Below are 21,866 nucleotides of genomic sequence, written 5' to 3'. Positions count from 1 at the left end.
TTTGTTCATTTGTTGCTTTTGGTTTTATATCTCACATACATGTGAAATCACACAGTTCTTGTCTTTTACCATCTGATTTATTTAATTTAGCATAATACTCTCAAGATTCATCCATGTTGGGTCAAATGGTATTTTTGTTACAAATTATAAGAGGAAGTTTATTTAGAAAGTTATTGAGGTAGTAAAAGTGAACTATAGAAGAAATGGGCTAAGGAAACAAGTTACAGAAGCAAAAGAAGGGCCTTTGGAGCTTAGGGAAGTATACTTGAACAGATTTGAACAGGTGTACTCTGGGGGGAGAGAGAGAGAGTGCCTCTTTGGTTCTTTTTTAAAGTTTAAATATCAGTCTCCAGGTGGAGGGGCCCCATGTGTGCGGTTATGGCACTCTCCTGATCCTGCTGGATCTAGCTCCAGGAAGGGTGGCTGGGGCCATGCTAAGGTGACCCTGCAGGTCAGCCAGAGAACCTGGATACAACTCCTGCCCGCTATCCCAGTGCAGGGAGAACGTGAACAGTGGCGCTCACCAGTTCCTCCAGTCCTGGACAGTTCCCTCAGCTGCCCGAGGGCTCTTGTGGTTCCCCAGCCTCTTCTGTGTGGTCTCTCTTGTGGTGCAGAAGCTGTTCAGCTGGCCCCAGTTGTCTCAGGAGGAACTGCTCTGGATGTAAGTGTACACTTGCTGTATTCTTGGGGGGGGGGGGGGGGGGAGCTGAGCAACCTCCTTCACCACCATCGTGGACTCGCATCCCAAACAGTATTTGAGTTTTTCTGCACCCAAGGCAGAAAAACATCACATCACTCACTTTGACCCAAGCCAGCCATGGGGGTCAGGAGGTCTAGCCTGGGGCCGTAGCTGTGTTTCTCACGTGCTTCCAGCTTATGTCCATGCTGCTGTTCCATGACCCACACTCTGAGTAAGGAGGCTGTAGGATCATATTGCCTGAGACACAGACCATTTGATTCCAACTTAGGATTGAGAGAAACATTTTATTTGACCCTATTATTTTCCTCCAAAAACACCTAGTAAATATATAAGGTACCATAAAAAATGCCTTGAAAGGTTTCTTTTGCAACAAAAGCTACATAAATATGAACTGTGTGAAATTAGTAAAAACGTGAACTTGAAATTCTGTTGGTGCTAAAGATCTTGTGGGTACTTTTTATTGAAAGATCATGTTCCTTCAATAATGGACATTTTACATTAAAACTTTATACAACCAAAATCTCAAAATAATATTAAAATCACACTAAAGTATTTTCATGGTTAAGTCTCTACATAATTTTATTGTTGGTAAAAATATTGCAAGACACTTGTAACTCTAATATTTCTGCTTTAAAATAAGCAAACTAAACATCACAAGGAGAGACAATACATACTACTATTTGCTGATAACTGGCTAAAATGATAATTTAATGTAATTAATGTATAAGAAACAATTGCACTTGAAAAATTTAAAAAGTAAACAAAAAACTCTAGTTTTATATATATATATATATATGTATGTCTATGAACAGAGGTTAACCATCTAAACCTTGCCAGAAGTGTTTGAGTTTTAAAAAAAAAAAGCTGTGTATTTAACATAGCAATAGGATTTTTTAAAAGTCTTGAATTTTTTGTTTTTACAGAATTTCTCCCATAGTTTGTTGATGAGAAAAGACTGCAACAGAACTAAAGCAAAATAACACTTCACTGGTAGTTAGTGCAAATTTGGAGTAATGTTTACATGATATATTAAACATGTGGCCTTTAGAAGTTGTTGGAAGTGATGCTGTGACTGCTTCCCTCAGTATACTCTTTGCTTAAAGATTTGGAAGGAAACTTTTAACTGAGGTATTTCTCCTACTTCAGATGGGCTTTATGGTAGGGGAGCCCACGGTAGAGAGTGGACTCATCTACCATTCTTTGTTAATAATCTGATTTCTTTGTTTGTTCTCGGCCATTACTGTGATATTATCCAAAGCTGATAGGATGAAAGAAAAAGTCAATTCAGAAGAATTCCTGTAGCACTAAAATTCCAGGACTTTAGGTGGAAAAATTCCTATTAAAAAGTGTTATATTGGTGAGGAAATCATTGAAACTAACAATTGTCTACATATTTGATTTAGAAATGAACATCAGTTGGAAAACGTGCAGTGAAATATTGCTTCTGATAGCAATAAAAAAATTAAAGTTACATTGATTCTTAACAGTCTGAAGGTCCAGTATATATATAATATTAAATCCAACTTGCAAGAGTACAGCTGTCCATATGACCACACATGCCAGCTGCTACCGCAAGACCGAGCCATTGCTTCCAGAAAGAAAATGCCTTCTGTGTGGTAAATAGCTTTGCCGTCACCCTTTCTTTAAGGTGAATGGGAGAGTAACAGCACAGAGCAGCAGCACGTTGCTGTTGAGTGAGCACGGAGGAAAGAATGGTGCAAACTAATACAATGGATTTTTTGCAGGAGAGGGAAAAGGGTGTAATTGTCCCCGCACCGGGCCAAAGATTTGTACTTCTACTCGGGAGTGAGGAGCTAAGAAAACGGGAGTGTGCCAACACCATGAAGTGTGCAGTTAGTAGCAGCAACGTGTGGGTTTGCTGTATGTCTGTTTCCTGTAAACCAAATTTAGGGAAATAGTGAATATATGTGGCTTTTAAACAGCCAGGTCCCTTCTTTGTATCACACGTGTATAATAACAAGGCCATTTAAAACTCTGAGATGTCTTTTAAAGTTAGCAAGGTGAATGCTCTAAATTATAAATGCTGTTGAATATTTGAGTCTAAATATGAATTAATTATGGTAAAGAAGGAAACTTCCCACAGGTGCTCCTTAGTACAAAGGCTCCAAATCTTAACCTTCTGGTTAACCTTCCCTAAAGACTTAAGGGAATTTTCAGAGACATGCAATGCCAATAGCCTCTTGTATCTTTAATAAACAGCTGGTGTGGGGGGAGATGGTTTTATTATTTTTCCCGTCTCAGTTTTGCTTCTTTTGGGTAAAACAAGTCTCCCTTTCAGAGGTTTAAAAACTAGATTACAGTAGAAGCAGTGTATCCCAAGGTCCTCAACCTTAGAGGCCCTGTCCTCACAGCAGGCCTGGGATGGAGCCTGGACATCTTAAGAACTGCACTAGATGGGGAGTCTCAGACAGAAAGAGAATTTATAGTTTCCTTTCTTTATATTAAATAAAATGTTCCCTGGGAGCCAAATGGGCCAAATGTTTAGCGTGTCCGTAAGGAGAGTCCTGGTATGATGGGGCCCGCAGATCAACAGTGTGGGAGAGGCGGGATGGATTCGCTTTCTGTGTTAAGGCTGCAGGTCGGGGGAAATCATGAGAACCAGACATGGGCACGGAGGGGGAGCCAGACTGCGTTGCAATTCAGTTACTGGCTGTGCTCAGGAGAATGGGCCTTATTTCTATCTCTACACGGTCCTTTCACCATTACCGTAGAAAAAGGTAGAAATCCCCAAACACACGGCAGGGTACAGGTTTTGGATAAAAGAAATGGGAGCAGAGAGTCAAAAAACCATTACAAAGATTGGCAAAAGTCCATGTCCAGTGGTGTGTGGTGTGTGCGTGTGGAAGGGCTGCGGACGGGGGTGGCAGGCTCTCCTGAGGAGTTCTTAGTCGGGAGATTTTGCTTCCTGTGGTCCCTCGGACAGAACTTTCTCTTTAGAACTAGGAGGAGCTCAAGGCACCAGGACCTAGGGTTGTGCAAATACACTCTTTACAAGGACTACCACCAGTTCAGTTTCTAAATGTTATTTTAGCGCCTATAAAACATGCTTCTTTTCCTCTAGCTTGGTTTCTTTACTGCATATAAAAAAATAAATAAAAAGGGCAAGAGAGGAGCCAGTAACTGGGAATAGGAATGGATAAGAGTCACTCTTTACTTAATAATCTGTGGGCAGTCGCTCCAGGCCTTGGCTTTCCTTTTGGCCAAAGCCAGCCAGGCTGGTTCTGTTGACACGGGGGCAGCATCTGGGGTGGAAAACCTCTTTGTGACTTCTTTCACCAGTGGCGCTGGGGGAGTCGAATCAGAGATCTCCACTGGGTTGCATTTTGAAGGAAAAGGAGAAAGGTAGAAGTCAGAGCCACATTCTGATGTATCAAACAATGGGATTCAGAAAGGAAAACTCAGGGAAACACTGGGCATCATCGGTGAGAAGAGTTAGAGAAATCAAGCTATGTGACTGTAATTGTTACGTACAAAATTACAGTGATCACAGTGCAGTCAACTCTAATTTCAGAGAATTTCTAGAAGCATTTTCTTTTCTGTGCACAGGAGCTATGTCTGCATGATAATAAAAAATAAAAGGTAAATTTTGTGATTCCAGTCATAGAGCCAATTTCATGAAGGAGAAGATCAAGCGAGCAGTGTGAATTTATCAAGCTGGTGAAGTCAAAAGTAGCCGCCTCCACCAGGCATTCCCGGGTCCCTTCCCCCTCAGGCCCACAGATCCTGCCCGCTGGCTAACGATCCCTTTGCATCATAGCACTTTATTACCACAGCATAAAGGCTTCTTAAGGTGAGGGTTCCCCCACACAGCAGAACTCAGGAAATACTGATGGAAAAGACAAGTACGTCAGAACAAAGGCTTGCTTTATTAATCGGAGCCACCGTGAACTGCATTAACCCTGTGGAGCTTCCAAGAAATCAGGCAGAGAAAGGTGTAATCTGTTTGACTTTGGTCTGGCTGGAGTGGCTCAGCTGGTTAATCATTGTCCTGTGCATCAAAAGGTTGCTGGTTCTTTGACTTTGGAGCTTTGGCTTTATTTTGAACTAATTCTCTCTGACACACCCATATATTGTGTAGAATCCTTAATTCCTGGGTATAAAAATCAAATGAAATAATACCTATGGAGGCTCTTGAGAAATTGTACAGTGCTCCAAAGTGGTCTTCGAAAAAATTTTCTTCTCACCAAATAGAAAATATAGCTTTAACGGTGAGACCTCTTACAGTTCCAGAACTCAGCAAGCGGGTAACCAAGGCTTACAAAAATCCTGGGTCCGGAGGCTCGCTGCCCTCCGGGGAACAGGGCTGCACAGTGGGGAAAACATGCCCTGTTAACCCCTGGAGGAAACCTGTTTAGCTTTATTTCTTCAGGTGACTGGTAATAAGCATATAGTTGGAAACATTATTGGATCATTTTACCTTTTATTAGAATAAAGAATTTTTTAAAAAATGTGTGTCTGTGATGTATCATGAATGTATAAACACTGCGGTTGTTGATTAACACCAAGGACTTTGAGCTGAACAACGTTGCTCTCTAAAGCCCCAGCTGGGTCAGACACTTGCCTCTGAAAGGGGCCATCTCACTTTGCCTGGAGCACCTGAGCCACCTGAGTCACTGATTCAGAAACACAGCTCCTATTTCCACCCCAGCAGGAGAACTCCAGTAGGGGTTTTCAAATACAACTTCCACCCATTTATTTTAACTTTGTAGTGTCAAAGGAAACAGGGCCCTGAGTCCACTTTTCAGCTGAGGCTTGATGTCAACCCCTTTATGTACACCCCATACCCTTTGCTTTGCTTTAAGCCTACCAAAACACTGCTCCGTTTAAATTTTACCTGAATGTCACCCTTTTCCCCAAATTCTATTATAATCTTATCTCTTCCTTTATTTAGAGGTCCTTATGATATGTAGTCTCCCGTACTAGATCAAGTTAATAAACCTGATTTTGTTGGACTACAGGCAGCTGGGCATTGGAGATGGCTCATATCACCTGTTAACTTCAAAAATTTAGCAGACCACATTGATAGCTTGAAACTGGGCATGGTGGGAATATTTACACCACAGTAAATGGCAAATACTACAAATCAGAGGTCTTTTTACTCCCTGAAGAGCTGATAAACACTGACCATCACACCACTGGCAGTGGGTGAGTTTCTAGAGATCTTTATCAGAGGAGCTGATTATCAGTGCCAAAGTTGATGAGCGGGGTGGCGAAACTGCCTGTGCTCGGAAATGCCTAAAATGCTGTACTAGTTATGACACTGGAGGGAATAAGGCATGCTGTAAGAAGGAAAGCCTGTAACTGTGGTTAAAGAGAAATGGTCCTGCTCTCGCTACCTGTCACAGAGGTGGGAAGGGTGTTGGCCTTTTTCAGTTGTTCTCTGCGCTCAAGCCTGGACACCGCTGTCTCCGGCTTCTTTTCTTCTGGCTGAGCCGTGGACTTGTGCAGGGATCCAGCTCTGCTGACACTGCTGCTTCCTGGCTGAGGACTGACACTGACCTGGGTGAGCAGAGAAAGTCAGGAAGAGTGTGTTTTCAACCAAAGCACATGGAAAGACTGGCAGTGCAACGCCCTGGGTGCTTCTGCCTGTCATCCTCCAAGCTCTGCTCCCAAACGAGCAGCTGGTACACACTTGGGAGCAGTGTGTACTCAACCCTGGCCCCCAATCATGAAACAGCTCAGTACAAATGTCCCCAAAAGGGAAGGCCACTTTCCTAGAAGAGCCCCATCAAGTTACTTATAAGAGCACGGTCACAGAGGAAGACCGATTTTCTCCCAGGCCCAGCTCAAATACAGCCATCTTCATATTTCTCACATAACTGTTATGTGTGTGGATTACTGCTACTGATTACATCGTGAATTCTCCCAAATCAAGTTACCCTAACAGCATAAGGAAACTGAGTCAAATTTCTAACTGCAAATGCTTTCCTGGTCTAATGGTGGTTAATTTGTTTATTGCTCTACCCTTCCTAGATATTCTACGCTGTTCCCAGCTAGTCTTTCTTTCTTCTTTTTTAAACCCTTGCAACACAAAAAGAGAGCCAAGCTCAGAAAGGCAAGGTAAACGCTGAAGACCATGCTACTCACGTTATCTTTGGAGAACTTTTCTGCCTGTTTGGCCTCCCTGGCTTGCTTCCTCTCCTCTCGAGTAGCTTGCTGCTCCCGAAACCCCTTCTGCTTTTGCAGTGCTAATGTTATCCACAGTGGCTGCGCAGTTTCAACTTTCTCCACAAGTTTGGAACCATCTAAAGAGTGTCTGCTCTGAAGCACCGGCTTTTCTGTGGGGAAAAAGAGACTGATACTGTGATTTATAGTAAGAAATATACATTTGGTCTTTGTCCTGTTTCTGGCAAGAGCTCCTAAGTGATGAGAGCATAATGGTGTCTCATGTTATGTTAATGAGGCTACTTTGGGACCACACATAGGGATGGGGGGCTGGTTGCCAGGTGAACCAGCTGCATGATAAGAGGGCTGGAACCTTTAGTCCTACCCCCTAACCTCCTGGGAAGGGAAAGGGCTGGAGGTTGAATCAATCGCCAGTGGCCAATGGTTTAATCAATCATGCCTATGTAATGAAGTCTCCATAAGACCCCAAAAGGACAGGTTTGGAGAGCTTCTGGGTTGGTGAATAGGTGGAGGTGCTGGGAGGGTGGCCAGCCAGAGGGAGCATGGAACCTCCATGCCCTTTCCCCATACCTTGTCTTATGCATCTCTTCCTTCTGACTGGTCCTGAGTTAATCCTTTTATAATAAACCAATGATCTAGTAAATAAAATGTGTCTCTGAGTTCTGTGAGCCACTGTAGCAAATTACTCAAACCCAGAGAAGGGGTTTATGGGAAGCTGTGATTTTAACAAGTCAGAAGCACCTGGATCTGAAGGTACAGCCTTTGGGGCTGAGACCTTAACCTGTAGAATCTGACACTCTTGAGTTGAATTTTAAGACACCCAGCTGGCATCTGAGAATTGCTTGGTGGTTTGGGAACCCCTTCCCCGCAACACACACCTTGGGATTGTGATCAGAATTAGTAAAGACAAAAGCCAGCTTGCAGTGAAACTATTCTCTTCTATCAGTACCTCACCCCCTAAAACTTGACACATTAATCAGCCCACTAAACACTCAACTAACTGTCCCTTCCTAATACAAACTCCGTGCTGATGCCTGAGTGACTCCACTGGGTAGGAAAGTGGTATCTCTAACCAATAGGAAACAAGAGCATCACTCTTCCCTCTAAATAGAAAAAAAAAATCTTCAGTGTCATAAAATCTCAAACCTACAAGGGACTCAGGTAGTTATTTGGTTCACTGTTGTTCTTTTTATATTACTTTTTAAAAATTTATTTTTGCAAGAACACTTTCCCCCTGCAAGCAATATCTACTATGTGGAACCCCGAAGTATGAGAGAGGAAAATGGGGCACTGTTCTGCTGTGTGGGGCTGCTGAGCTCAGCGGGACTCTGAGGAACACAGTGGGAAACCTGATTTTGGTCCAAGGCCCTTCTTTGACAGGCCTGAGTACCAAGGTCCATAGTGATCAAGTCCTGCGCCCAAGGTCACCCAGCAGTTAGTGTGCAGGTTGGAGTCTTAACCTAGGGCTTCTGACTTTCAGTCTGTGTTTCTCTTATGCTGACTGTCTCGCCTCCGCAACTGGGGTAAACACACCTCACGGGTGGGTGGTAGCAGAGGTTGGGCTCTGGAACTGGGCAGACCTGGGTTTGGCCTTAAGTGGCCTTGGGAAGGCTACTTCACCCCTCTACACTTGAGTTTTCTAATCCATAAGTGGAGATGATACTGGCACATGCTTCATCAGTTGCCATGAAGATTAAACGAGATCCTGGGTATCAGAACATTCAGAACAGTGCTTGGCATATAGAAACCACTCTACAAAGGGAGTGTTGCTGTTTCTATCTGTGAGGCAATGACCCCTTCTCCTTCAAGTAAAAATGATGCACGTTTAGGGATAATCATTCTGGAGTTTGAATCTTTTACTATCTTCAAAGGGAAGGGTGCACTGTAGTCCTGCTCTTTTGAAACCCAATAGAAGTTTACACTTTGATCATCTGGAACCTTACCAACCAGGGCTCTCAGCCAACTGAACTTTATATTGAGAAGAAAGAACCATAAAAAATTCAAATCAGGAATTCAAGCACAAAAAAGGCAGATTCTGCTTAATTTTCTATACCCTCTAGATCTATAATGCTATACAAAGAGAATTCATACTTATAATGAGCCTTTGGCATTGCAATATCCCTAATCATCAAATAAAGATTCAGTTATGACCTAACACAGGAAAGGAAGTGTTTGTTTTTGTTTTTTTAATATATCTTTATTGATTTCAGAGAGAGAAAAGGAGAGGGAGAGAGAGAGAGAAACATCTATGATTAAAGAGAGAGTCATTGATTGGCTGCCTCCTGCACGCCCTCCAACTGGGAATCGAGTCCGGCATGTGCCCTGACCAGGAATCGAACCCTGGATCCTAGGTTGATGCTCAACTGCTGAGCCGCACCCGGCCGGGCTGGAAGTGTTTTTTAAAACTGAAACTGAAAGGAGCTCTGCTTAGCCGGAAGTTTTACATGCGTTGGAACTAACGATGAGGTTTTTTTTTTTTATTGAAGGGCAGTGTAACACCTATTTGTAAAATGTCCAAAAACCAAATTGCCAAGGTCTGAATGATTTCTGTGTAAAGCTATTCTGTAAAAGGGAATCCTAGTCTAAACATTCTATCTGAACCTGCTGAGGAAGGTCATTAAAGCAACTGGCCAGTTTCCTGCCAACAACTCTGAGAGGTGGCTATCACAAGGGCCAAGATGCCTTTACAATGTAATTGCCTAAAAAAATTTGAAAAGGCAAATCTCTAGCCAGATTTTAATTTCCTTAGAACTGTAGTTTGAACAGCTCATCCTGGAGTAATGAGCCAGACGATAAAAAGATTATAACACACTATGTAAAGGGCTAACAGGTCTGGGTTGCGGTCAGGGATCGATAAACAGAAAGTAGGATGTTAACATGGGACTCATGTTTGAGTTTCTGTCAAGAAAGCCCAAAGGCCTGCAACAAAGTAATCAATGGTACCTACTCCCACTTGCTGGAGGAAAGTGCTACATCACCTACTTAAGCCTGGCCACTGAAGAAGCCAGCATAGAGAATTTCTTTGGGAAAGAAATGGGGTCAAAGAATGTCTTTGATTCTAAAGACCTGGGGTGGCCTGCAGAAGGCATGACTGACAGGAATGGAACTGCAAGAAATGGAGAGAGTCCAGGTGCAGGTGAGGGGTCTGAGCAATGCACAGAAGTGCCCCACAGGGCACTCAGGCACTGGGTAGTCCACCAAAGCAGTGAGCACCAACGCCTCACCTACCTCCTCCCTTCCTTCGCTCCAGCTCTGGAGCCTGTTTCTGGGCTGGGAGAAAGGGGAGAAGTCGGCCATGCCCGCATCCCCCCCGCAGGAGTATCAGCCTGAAGCAGGCCGAGTAAGAAGCGAGACACTTTAATCTGAAAGAGTGTTTGAAGTTTTGATTATGACACTGGAAGGGACATATTAATTACTAACATGAGACTGTTGTTACTGAAAATTCCTAGAGGACTTTTTCTTTTCAAAAGTGACTGAAAATATAGGAAGAACTCCTACAGTTGAACAACAAAAACTGGAACACCCAATTAAAAAATGAGCAAAGGACATGAATAGATATTTCTCCCAAGAAGACACACAAATGACCAACAAGCATATGAAAAGGCTCAGCATCACTAATTACTAGGGAAATGCAAAGCAAAGCCACAATGAGGGCATCGCCTCACACCCATTAGGATGGCTACTATAAAAACCAAACCAAACCAATCAAACAGAAAAACACACACCAGAAAATAACAAGTGTTGGTGAAGATGTGGGAAAATTAGAATTCTGTGCACTGGTCGTGGAAATGTAAAAGGTGCAGCTGCTGTGGAAAACAGTAGGGTGGGGGTCTTCAAAAAATTAAAAATAGAACTACCATAAGACCCAGCAATTCCACTTTGGGCATTTATCCAAAAGAACTGTAAGCAAGATCTCAAAGGGATATTTGCACACCTATGGTCATAGCAGCACTAGTCAAACTAGCCAAGAGGTGGAAGCAACCCAAGGGCCCATGGACAGATGAAGGGATAAACAAAAGGTGGGATATACACACAAGGGAATGTTATTCAGCCTTAAAAAGGAAGGAAATCCTGTCACATGCTACAAACGGATGGACCTCGAAGACCTTATACTAAGTGAAATAAGTCAGTCACAGAAAAGACAAGTGTTGCATGATCCCGCCTATATGATGTGTCTAGAGTAGTCAGATTCATAGAATCAGAAAGTAGATGGGGCTGGCAGAGGGCAGTTGTTTAATGGGCACAGAGTTTCTGTTTTGCAAGATCAAAATCGGTTGCACACAATGTGAATATGCTTAAGACTACTGAACTGTGCACTGAGAAATGGTTAAGATAGTAAATCTTATGTTATGCATTTTTACCACAATAAAATTCTTTTTCTAAAGTGACTGAAAGAACGGTGCCCAAAATATTATCCAAGAGATGCGGGAAAAATGAGAATCATAGATCAGGTTTAAAGGAACTGCAAGAAAAGGGGTAAGACAGGAAGGCCTTGCTAAACCCTACGGTGTTTTGTTTGTTGTTGTTTTTTAAATATATCCTTATTGATTTCAGAGAGAGGAAAGGAGGGGGAGAGAGAGAGATAGAAACATCAGCGATGAGAGAGTCACTGATCGGCTCCCTAGCCAGCAACTCGGGCATGTGCCCTGACTGTGAACTGAACCCCGATCTCCTGGATCCCAGGTCGATGCTCAACCGCTGAGCCACGCCCGGCCGGGCCCTACGGTGTTTTTAAACAATGTTTTTTTGAGCAAATGTATGACTAAGGTCCAAGAAGTAACATGAGGACATAATGAGAAAGTGTTTCAAAGGCTGGGAGCGTTTGGAGGCAGCCCTAGGTTACCGGGAAGGTGGGCCTACCTAGGAGGGAACTCCTCCTCGTCCTGGCTTTACCACTGTGGGGGGCGGGCAAGCCGCCTGACTTCTCAGACGCTGGTGTCCCCATCTGTAAAATGCAGCCAAGGCTGTCTATCTATACATATGCTGTGAGACTAAGCTAGGTGGTACAAATAAAAACACCTTGTAAATGATCAAGCACAAAGGACGACTGTTGAAACTTTCCAAAACAGTAAAATCGCTCATCTCATTCAAGGTTTTGAAAGATAGAGATGGTCTCTGTTAATCACATAATCTTTTTAGTCAGGGAGTTAAAACTACCTAATTAAAATTTAATTTTGCCGCAGTGTTTAAACCTATTCTCTCTCATTCTAAACTGTGGACAAGCAGAACCACAGCCCACTCAAGTTCCCTCCTTATGTCCTGGGGAGACAAGCAGGTACCTCCTGGCATCACAGGGTTCTAATCACTGCTCCGCAGGGTCAGTGCTTAGAGAAAGGGTCACTTACTATGTGTTCTACCCACCATCAGGGGCTGGGTATTAGAATGAGATGATATCTATAATCAAAGGGTTAGAGGTGAAACGTGTGTACGTGTGTGTGTGTGTGTGTGTGTGTGTGTGATCACTGTTATTTTAATTCCCATCAGGGTGGGTTCAGAGTCAATGCCCTCCCAGGGGCTTCACCTAGGTATTAGTCCTCACTGGCCTCCATCCCAGGAAAAGAAACCTCTTTCTAAAGCAGTGGTCTACAAAAAAAAAAAAAGGGTGTGTGTGTGCGCGCCCTAGGGGATGTGCAAGGCAATGCACTGGGGGTAAAGAAAGAAAAGTTTAGAATTTCTATTTATGTATCTTTAAATATAAAAATAAAAGCGAAATCAAGTTTTTCTAATATTTGATGCTTAGACTAGCAGTGACATCCTCACTCAGCCACAGATCAGAAGGCAAGGTCCAGCAAATGGTATGTGTCAACACCCCCGAGGGAAGCCGGGAGCGCTGGGATGACGCGGGGAGAGAACCAGCAATCTTGTCCTCACTTGTTCTGCTTTTAGCATATTGTGAGGTTCTGCCGTTTGGTAAGTTTATGGAATATCCTCTCTCCTTTTGATCTAAATGATCCCTTATGAAATGGACAAACCGTAAATTCCTGCAAACAAACCACAGATTTAATATACTTCTAATAATGCAAGTGTAAGGACACGGCAGAGCTGACAAGCTCTTTGCTTGCCACTTTATGAAGAAATCAGATCTAACAAGAAGTTTGCCAAAGAAATAAAAGGTAACACCATGATTTGCAGTATGGATTTCCATCTACTGCTGTTTCAGTGAACTGTATCCTAAGTGTATATATGTGGCCCCAGGGGTTTTAACATGGACACAGTCAATAAATAAATTGGAGGTCTAGGCATTTTTATTCTGATGGGGTGTTCAGTCAAACAAACTTGGTCAACCCTGGTCTAGAGTTGGACAGGAGAGCCCCAAGGTCTTTAGGCAGCAAACCACTCACAAGGCACGTGGTCCTTGTTTGCACACTTCTTTTCTACCAAATAAAGAAAAAGTCAATTAGCAGAGTCTGACAACTTAGAATCTGGATATTCTGATAAAGAAAAGAGGACAGGAATTGTTTTTGGTAGGAAATTATAACCAAAGGGGCACGTGTAAAAGAAAGGTGCAGCGCTGGAGCGTTATTTCTTTGGGGAGAAGGTAAGAGTAAGCTGGAGCAGGCCAGGCTGTGAGGGGGCTGTGATGATACCACGGAAGCTAACAATGCAAAAGCTAATGTCAAAACTAAAAATAGGGGTTCTGGTTCAAGATGGTGACATGGGGTCCTGAAACCCCTCCTCCCTGAGGCACACCGAGTCTGCAGCTACATACAGAACAACCCCCTTGGATTAAAATCTAGGTTAGTGGTTACTTGAGTGACTCCTACACATTGAGCAAATGGGTAGGAGAGGCTGAGACACAATCTCACCATAAACCCCACCCCAGTGTTGTAACTCACGACCCTGAGGGATGAAGGGTTTGGACCCCACTTTTGGTGCCCCAAATTTTAAAACTTCTGCCCGAGACAGGCCCCTAAAACACTAGCTCTGAAAAGCCAATGGGGCTTGCGTCTGTGATACCCACGAGGTTATGGGGAACTAAGGGACCTTTTTTTTTTTTTTTTAACTATATATTGATTTCAGAGAGAGGAAAGGAGAGGGAGAGAGAGATAGAAACATCAATGATGAGAGAGTCATTGATCAGCTGCCTCCTGCACCACCCCCCCCCAACTGGGGACCAAGTCTGCAACCCGGGCATGTGCCCTGACGGGGAATCGAACCCCGATCGCCTGGATCCTAGGTCTACACTCAACCGCTGAGCCACGCCCGGCCGGGCTAAGAGACCTTTCTGAATGGCCTCACAGGGACTCACTGTGGCTATCTCCCTGGGGCCCAGCGCGGAGGAAAAAAGGAAAACCAAAATCTGAAAGTGGCTCCTCGCTGCCAGGACAAACAGAAACCATTAGGGAGGAAGGGCCTGGGTGGAAGCTGCTGATCAACAGTCCAGGACACCAGGCAAGGCTTGGTTAAATCGGTTGACAGGGTCTCAGTGAGGCTAGCAACCAAACCAAGACCCCTCGGAACACAGCTCTTTTCTCTGCAAGAATCACCACCTTAACCTAAAACAATTAAACAGAAAAAATAAAAACAAGCCCTCCCTAAAACACCTCAGGGGAGAATTCCTCTGAGAAATGTGAGTGACCTCCTGGGTTATGACCCACACTTGGCCTACTCTGCAAAACAGAAATGAGAATGTATTAGATAAAGGTTCTCAGGGGCCCCCAAGCCAATCCAAGTGGCCACGGAAATGGTTCCAAACACCCAGTATAAAGAAACAGGGGCAGCCAGGAGGGAGGGTGGCTCTACAATTTCTTTACTGGAGGGCTTCCCAGTGGCGAGCTGGTGGGGCGGGGATGCATTTGCAGAGTTATGGTGCATAAAACTGAGACCCAGCCAATTATTCACACAGAGGCTCCCAAGGCCAGTGAAGCTGCTGAAGGCCCCTAACCACCCGCTGTGGTATTGCAGCTGCCCAGAGACAGAGCAGTCGCTGGTCTAGGCAATCCCAGCCTTTGCCATGACTGCTCCTCCCAATGACTATGGGCATCTTCATTAATTAGGACATTTCCCTGCCGTGGGCACCTTTAACTTATTTCTTGCGTGACATAAATATCATGAATGGGCGTGAGCTGCGGATACAAAGCAGAGTCAGTTCGTATTTCCAAATTGGTAAAGAAGAGTGGAAAGGTGATGAGGAAAATTTTGAAGTGTCCTAAATTAAATGACAGTGGGGGGAGAGATATAAGGGAGGTTCACCAGTCAATGACTGCAAGAAAGACGGCCTCCAGCCCTGCCTGCACGCTGAAACTCTGAATCGGCTTGCGGGTGGCTACTAGAAGGGCCTGGCCCACAGCCCAGACGCCCACCGACTTCCCGCCTGCTGCCCACGGCCAATCCAAACGCAGCAAATACTCCTTCCTTGGGGACCCTGCACCTACCCTGGAACCGTCTCTGCTTCACCTTTTCACTTCGTCTAGTCTTTTGAAACAATTCCCATCCTTCCTCCCCAAACCCACTTCATGAAAAGCCCCATCCCTCCATCTGCTCCAGGACATGCCCGCCCGCTCCGTCCAGCCCCTGCTGGGGGTTCGGCCGCACTGCCCAGGACCCAGGCCTTTCTCTGGCTAACATGCGGCTCAATAAACTTTTTTCAGGAAAGCTCTGGGCCGCAAAGGGTTTCTTTCCACAAAAGTGAAGTGTCTCGCTAGGGCTCCCTCCCTCCAGGAAGGGCGAGGGGCCTCTAACTAAGGGAGGTGCTGGGGCGCCCCTGGCTGCGCCCAGCCTCGGGCAGTCCCGGCTTCAGCTGTGACGCCGAGGCTGACTGTCCCGATCCGGCCGCCTACCTTTCCTCCCGGCCTCGGGCGCTGGGGAAGGCTTCTCCGGTGGGGCCGCGGGCTTCCTCTCTGCCTCCTCCTCCTCTCCCCGCTGGGCCTCCCGCTCCTCGGGGCGCGGTGGGGAGGGGGGCCGAGGCCCGCCGCCCCCCTGGTCCCCCTGGCCCTCCTTGCAGGGCTCACTGGGCTCCAGGTCAGGCTTCCCCGGCCGCCGGGCCAGCAGCTCCACCAGGTGGGGCCTGCTCAGTCTGCAGAGTGGGGAGGACGGCGGGGTCTGGCCCGCGGGCTTGGGGGCCAGCGCCGGCTTCTGCACCGCGGGCATTCTGTTCGCTGCCTTGTGCTCCGGCGCCGCGGTCTGGCCGCTGACCGCCGGGGGTCCGGGCTGGGCTGCGGGCGAGGGGCTGGGAGGGCTGGACGCAGCGTCCTCCCGGGGGGACGCGCCCTGCCTGGGGGCCACAGCCGCGGCCGCCTCCGCGCCCCCCGGTGCGCGCGGGCCCCCGCCGGCGCTCTCCGCGGCGCCGCTGTGCCTCTTCTTCTTCTTCTGCTCTGCCTGCTGGTCGCAGTGGAAGCGCAAGGAGTAGTTGGTCCTTCTCAGCTTTATTCCAAAAGGCGAGGCTCTCTCCTCCCCGCCCGGCGTCACGGGGTCTGGCTTTCCCGTGCCATCGAGGGCCTCGCTGTCCGGCGCGGTCGCGGGCTCGGCCTGGGCCTGGGCCGCCGCTTTCTGCGGAGGGTGAGGGGGGCTCGGAACAAGGAAAGATGGAAGGTCTTTGGCAAATTTGCACCCCTCGGTGGTGTCCGCTGGCTCCTGGTGCACCTCCAGGCTCTCTGCGCCCTTCCGGGGCTCGTCGCCCTCAGCAGCCGGGGGCGGGGGCGCTGCTGGGTCGCCGGCTCCCTGCGCGGGTCCCCTCCGAGGGCCCTCGGCGTCCGAGAGCTGCCTGCAGGCCTCCGCGCTGCCGTCCGAGAACTTCTGCCAGGCGGGCATGATGCAGAACTTCGCACTCACGGGCGCCGCCTTCCGGGGGGTCCCGCGGGAGTCGCAGCGCGCCCTGGGGGCCGGCGGGTCGCCCGGCTGCGGCGGGTCTCTCCAGCCGCGCGGGTCGCCCTCCGCGCTCCTCAGGATCCGGGACCGAATGGAAGCCCACTCGGCCAGCGCAGCCGCGCTGCTGGGCGACTCCTGGGCGGCCCTGGCCTTCCCGCCCGCCCGGGCGTCGGCGGGGCCTCGGGGCGGGCTCTCCGGGGCGGGGCCGTCCACGTGCTTCTTCTCCTCCGACAAGCCCAGCAGGGACTTGCAGGCCGTGTCCTTGATCTGGCTCAGGTTGACGGCGGGGCCGCACAGCTGGGCTCCCGTGACCAGGATGGCCGTGTGCGGGATGCTCAGCGAGGCGGGCAGGGCGTGCGGGGCAGGGCTGGCTCTGGGGGCTTTGGGCTCGTGGGGAGCAGGGGCAGGCCCTGCATCTCTCGCCGGGGTCACCGGGCTCAGGTTGACTTTGGGGAAGAGAATCTGCTTCCCTCCGGACGACACCTGGAAAGTGTAGGGCCGGGGCATGGTCTGCCTCTCCTCCACCTCCCGCCACCGGAGCTCCTCCCCCTCGCGGCCGCCTTCCCGCGCCAAGGCCGCCCCTTGCTGCTGGGGTCCGGGGGTGCAGGCCTCTGCTCCCTTTTCCCCACGCACACGAACGTCCTGTCGCTGGGCATCCCCGCGCTTCCCCTGCGGCTCTGCCGACGGCTCAGCCTCTGGGCTCTGCTTCTGGCCAGCACTGGGCTGCTCGGCGTCTTCTCCCTGCTCCTCAGGCGCCAGATGCTCCCGTTCAGCTTCCTCTGCGAGGTCAGCCTGAGGAGGAAGAGGGCTCCTGCCCCCCGGCGCCGGCCGACTCTCCTCTCCCACTCCTGGGGCTTCCCGAGGCTCCCGGCCCGCCTCCCGCCGCCCCTGCGCCCCCATTTTCTCCTGCCTTTTCGGCAGCTCTTCCCTTCTCTTTGCCGCCGCTGCCTCCTCTCCACGCTGCCTGAGCTCCTGCAGCCTCCGCTCCCTCTCCTCCTCCTGCAGCCTCCGCTCCCTCTCTTCCTGCAGCCTCAGCTCCCTCTCCTCCTCCTGCAGCCTCCGCTCCCTCTCCTCCTCCTGCAGCCTCCGCTCCCTCTCTTCCTGCAGCCTCCGCTCCCTCTCCTCTTCCTGCAGCCTCCGCTCCCTCTCCTCCTCCTGCAGCCTCCGCTCCCTCTCTTCCTGCAGCCTCAGCTCCCTCTCCTCCTCCTGCAGCCTCCGCTCCCTCTCCTCCTCCTGCAGCCTCCGCTCCCTCTCCTCCTCCTGCAGCCTCCGCTCCCTCGCCTCCTCCTGCAGCCTCCGCTCCCTCGCCTCCTCCTGCAGCCTCCGCTCCCTCTCCTCCTCCTGCAGCCTCCGCTCCCTCTCCTCCTCCTGCAGCCTCCGCTCCCTCTCTTCCTGCAGCCTCCGCTCCTCCAGCTCCTCCAGCCTCCGCTCCTCCAGCTCCTCCAGCCCCTCCAGCCTCCTGTGTGCCCTCAGCCCCCCTTCCTCTCCTTCCTGCCGCTGTGTCTCCGCCTCCGGCCTGCTCCGCGCCTCCAGCTCTTCTGGCCGCTCAGCCTCCTGCTCCGGGTGCCTGCCTTCCTCCCGCCCCCTCCACTCCGGGCCATGGCCACCCTGCTCTTCCAGCCTCCGCCTTTCCTCGGTGAGCTGCCTCCCTCCTACCTCCAGCCCTGGCTCTCCTTCCTCCCCCTCCTCCAGGAGCTCCTGCCTTCTGTTCTCTTCCCAAAGCCTCCTCTCCAGGGCCTGTAGCCTCTGCTCTTCCAGGCGTCTCCTCTCCGCGGCTTCAGCCTTCTGCCGTTTGCACTTGGCCTCCAGCTCCCGCCAGTATTCTTCTTGGCATCTCTTCTCTTCCTCGGAGTCCAGGGGCTCTGGCTCCTCTTCATGCCACGTTGGCTTGTCTTCTCCAGGGTGTCCGTTCTGGTCCAGGGACAGCTGACTTGGAAGGCCACCTTGTTCACTGGGTCGATCCTAACATTGGCAAAGGAAACAGAATTAGCCTCCTTTTGCACAGGTAACCATTCCTCAACCTAGTCACAACATAGGTGGCGCTTGTAACCTAAAAAGAAGGGGCAGTTCTCCTGGTTTGGGGACAGACTTTTAAATGCTCTTATGTGCATTGATCTTGTGCCCTAGGACTGTGGCAAAAGGAGCCCTTTGCTTTTCTGGACATGGGTCCTGACTTTTTAGGCGACTCTTTAGGCTCTTCATTGCTTCTTTCTAACTTAAACAGTAGGCAATCCCTTTAGTTACTGCTCAGAAGAGGGCTTTTCTTGCTCAAAACTTGGTCATTTTCTCCATGGGTTATGTTGATTTCACTAAAATGTAAACTCCAGGAGCTCTGTAAGGGCAGGGATTTTTATGTTTTGTATTCTGCTGTATCACCAGCACCTAGATCAGCATCTGGTGTCTCTAGTGGGTGCTCAATAAAAATGTGTTTAATGAGTAAAAAAAAAAAAAGGGGGGGGTGCAGTTCTAAGTACAGAGATAGGTAAACTCAGGCTGTCAGGCAAAGAATAAATTGTGGGGGTGAAGGGAAGGACTTCATGTTTACTCCCTACTCCCTTTATTTGTCATTCTCAAATTCTTTTTTCTGAATATGAATAATCGGAGGAAAACCAACAACTCAGGATTAGAAAGAGAAGGGAAGAAATTAGATTTACACTTTATCTATGTCCCTTGAAGCTTGTGCCTTAGAAGTAAATCCACCCTCATCAAACTGAAGGACCCTTGGCTAAGCCACGGCAGAGGAAGGCCGGGCCACCTTTCTGCTGCAAAGCAGATGCAAAGTTTCTGGAGCCCCTTGAAAGGCAGCCATTCTCTCTGAGGTCCGGCAGCCGCTCTGCAAGGCAACACGTCAGACAGGGTGATGTACATGAGCCTGCTCACCGTCTGCACTGCAGCACACTCGGTCCCTGACGGGAGAGACCTCAGTCCTCCTACAGGCCTACCGCCCCACCACCCTGCATGGCAGAATTAGGTCCCAGCAAGCAGGGCAGCTGCCTGGTCGGCCAGGATGGGCTCTACGTACCCAGGCAAGTCCAAGTCGCCTGTGCTTCTTTGACACCCTCTGGTTTTTTTTTGGCTTAACGGACAGTTTGTGCTTGGCGGCACTGTTGTCCAGGCGCGCAATGGCCAGGGGGATGGCATCTAGGTTGACACTTTCAATGGTGCCAGCGGAAGAGAAGTGCCTTTTTGGCCGAGACGGTTTAGCTGGAGCTACCTATGGTGGAGATTAAGATATACAATTAGTCTGGATCAGAAAGCAACCTGCAGGGAATCCGGGAAGGGAAGCAGTTTTTGGTGCCTGGACCTTGCCTAGCCTGGCCCAGGGAATGCTGGGGAACAGAGGGGGTGCATTGGGACTGAAATGAGCAATGCTTTCAGAATCAAAAGACAGGACTTTGACTACTACTTGTTCTGCTAATGCTATTGCATTAACTTGTAATGGTTAGTTAACCTTTCAGGGCCTAAGTTGCCTACTCTGAATAATATGGAGATTAGATGAAGGGTTGACAAAACCTGAATCCTGCCCGCAGCCTGTTTTGGTAACGTTTTGCTGGCACACAGTCACGACCATCATCATTGAGCAGAATGCAGAGTCCTGTAGTTGGACCTTCTGGCCACAAAGCCTAATATAAATAGTGGTTTGCTGAGCCCTGGACAAGCTCATCTCTAGATAAAGAACTGTAACTCTAAGAGCGTTCCCATTTCTTCCAACACCATATGAACACACCTCCTCTCCTACCCTAGCAGGCAAGCTGTCATTTTCATCTTGGTATCAGTCCCCTTTATGTCCAAGTAGCAAATCTCATTTGGCAAGTGCTCAATAAATATTTGTTGAAGGAGTGAAGGAACAATAGTATAACATCTCTAACTAGGGCATGAAATTTCTAACCCAGAAAAATGTTTTAGCATTATCCCTCCTAGGTCACAGAGCACTGAGGGCCCTGAGATGCTAAAGGAAGCAGCAGGAACATGGCACATGCTGGGGACAGGGCAATTCTTCAAAGGATGAACTTCCAGTCTGGATACAGACGTGATCACTTAAGCACCACGACCTCAGATGAACTGTACAGACTTAGGTCAGAGGGTGTGGCTCAGCCTGAACCCGGAGGCCACAGTGAATCAGAAGTCAGAAGCCGCACCTGTAACTATAGAGCATTTACAAGTAGGCAACAAAGGAAGGGCTCCTGGCCACACCACACGCACCACCGACGAGCGGCAGAGGGCGCCCACAGCCCACCTATCGCCTACCCATCGCCTGAGCCAGCCGCGCTCAGGCACAGGGCCCAGAGGCCACGGTTCACCTGACTGTGGCTGAGCTCCAAGTGCAGCGGGAGGTTTCACCGAGGGCTTTGCTTTTGCAATTACCTTCCGTATTTTGCATGAAAGCTGAAGTACCAAACTAGCTCCAAGAGCAAAAGGGATGCTCAGTAAATAATAATTTATGGCAAGAAAAACAGAAGGAAAAATAATTCCTGTCTTTGGTCCCCTAGCTTTTATTCATTTATAGTTATTTTAATAATATGGTATCAAGTCATGAACTATTGTTGAAAAGAGACGGATTAAACATTTATTCCTATCACCTAACAGATGCATGAGAGGAAGGACTTCAAACCAGCTGTGACAGACTGAACACAGGATAGCACCAGAGGCAGAGAGTTCAGTGCAAGTTTTGTTTCTAGTTATCCCAGTGGGGCCCCTTCTCTGCCTGTGCCGTGGCCCTGTCTTGGGCCGTCTCCTTCAGAAGAGCCGAGGACTTGCTCTCTCACTGTGCTGCTGTCTGCCAGGCCCGGGAGGGTGCCTGGGACCCTGCGCAGGTGACAAGTCCTTAGGGGAGTGGACTGGCCTCTACAGAAGAGGTGCCCGAGAGGCTCCACGGGGCTCCCCAGACTCCTGCAGGTGAAGGCCCAGGTTTCAACGGCACACAGAACAGTTAAAAAACAAAAATACATAGAAGTAGAGATAGGGTCCATTTTGGGGCATTTCTACTCTAAACAGAAGGATATTTTTTCCCTTACAGACTTGGGTACCTTCAGGAATGTCTTTTTCAACAACTTAACAGAGTCCTGAAGTACATAATACACTTATTAAAAATACCAACGTCTAGGGCTCCAAACGCAGGCATGCAGGGCAGGTGGCTCCTCTTCAGAGCAGGATTCAGTTCCAGCATTGGCACTGCCATGGAAACAGACGCTCCACTACCTATCACTGGTTG

General features: G+C 48.6%; 1 protein-coding gene across 7 annotated transcripts in view; it reads right to left on the bottom strand.

Moving 5' to 3' along the window:
• Positions 1 to 3,855: 3,855 nt before the first annotated feature.
• CRACD (capping protein inhibiting regulator of actin dynamics) overlaps positions 3,856 to 21,866 on the bottom strand; it is a 205,315-nt gene continuing 187,304 nt past the window's right edge. For all 7 annotated transcript variants that reach the window (XM_081162801.1, XM_081162800.1, XM_081162799.1 and 4 more), the window contains 5 exons: positions 19,677 to 19,868; positions 15,628 to 18,616; positions 6,809 to 6,999; positions 6,058 to 6,220; positions 3,856 to 4,032 (listed from right to left, as the gene is read on the bottom strand). In XM_081162801.1, coding sequence (XP_081018927.1) covers positions 3,872 to 4,032; positions 6,058 to 6,220; positions 6,809 to 6,999; positions 15,628 to 18,616; positions 19,677 to 19,868 — 3,696 coding nt within the window. In that variant the 3' untranslated portion in view covers positions 3,856 to 3,871. The remainder of the gene's footprint in view (positions 4,033 to 6,057; positions 6,221 to 6,808; positions 7,000 to 15,627; positions 18,617 to 19,676; positions 19,869 to 21,866) is intronic.

Source organism: Miniopterus schreibersii (assembly GCF_964146895.1).
Source record: "Miniopterus schreibersii genome assembly, chromosome: 1".
Taxonomy (NCBI): domain Eukaryota; kingdom Metazoa; phylum Chordata; class Mammalia; order Chiroptera; family Miniopteridae; genus Miniopterus; species Miniopterus schreibersii.
This window is presented reverse-complemented; position numbering and strand designations above follow the sequence as displayed.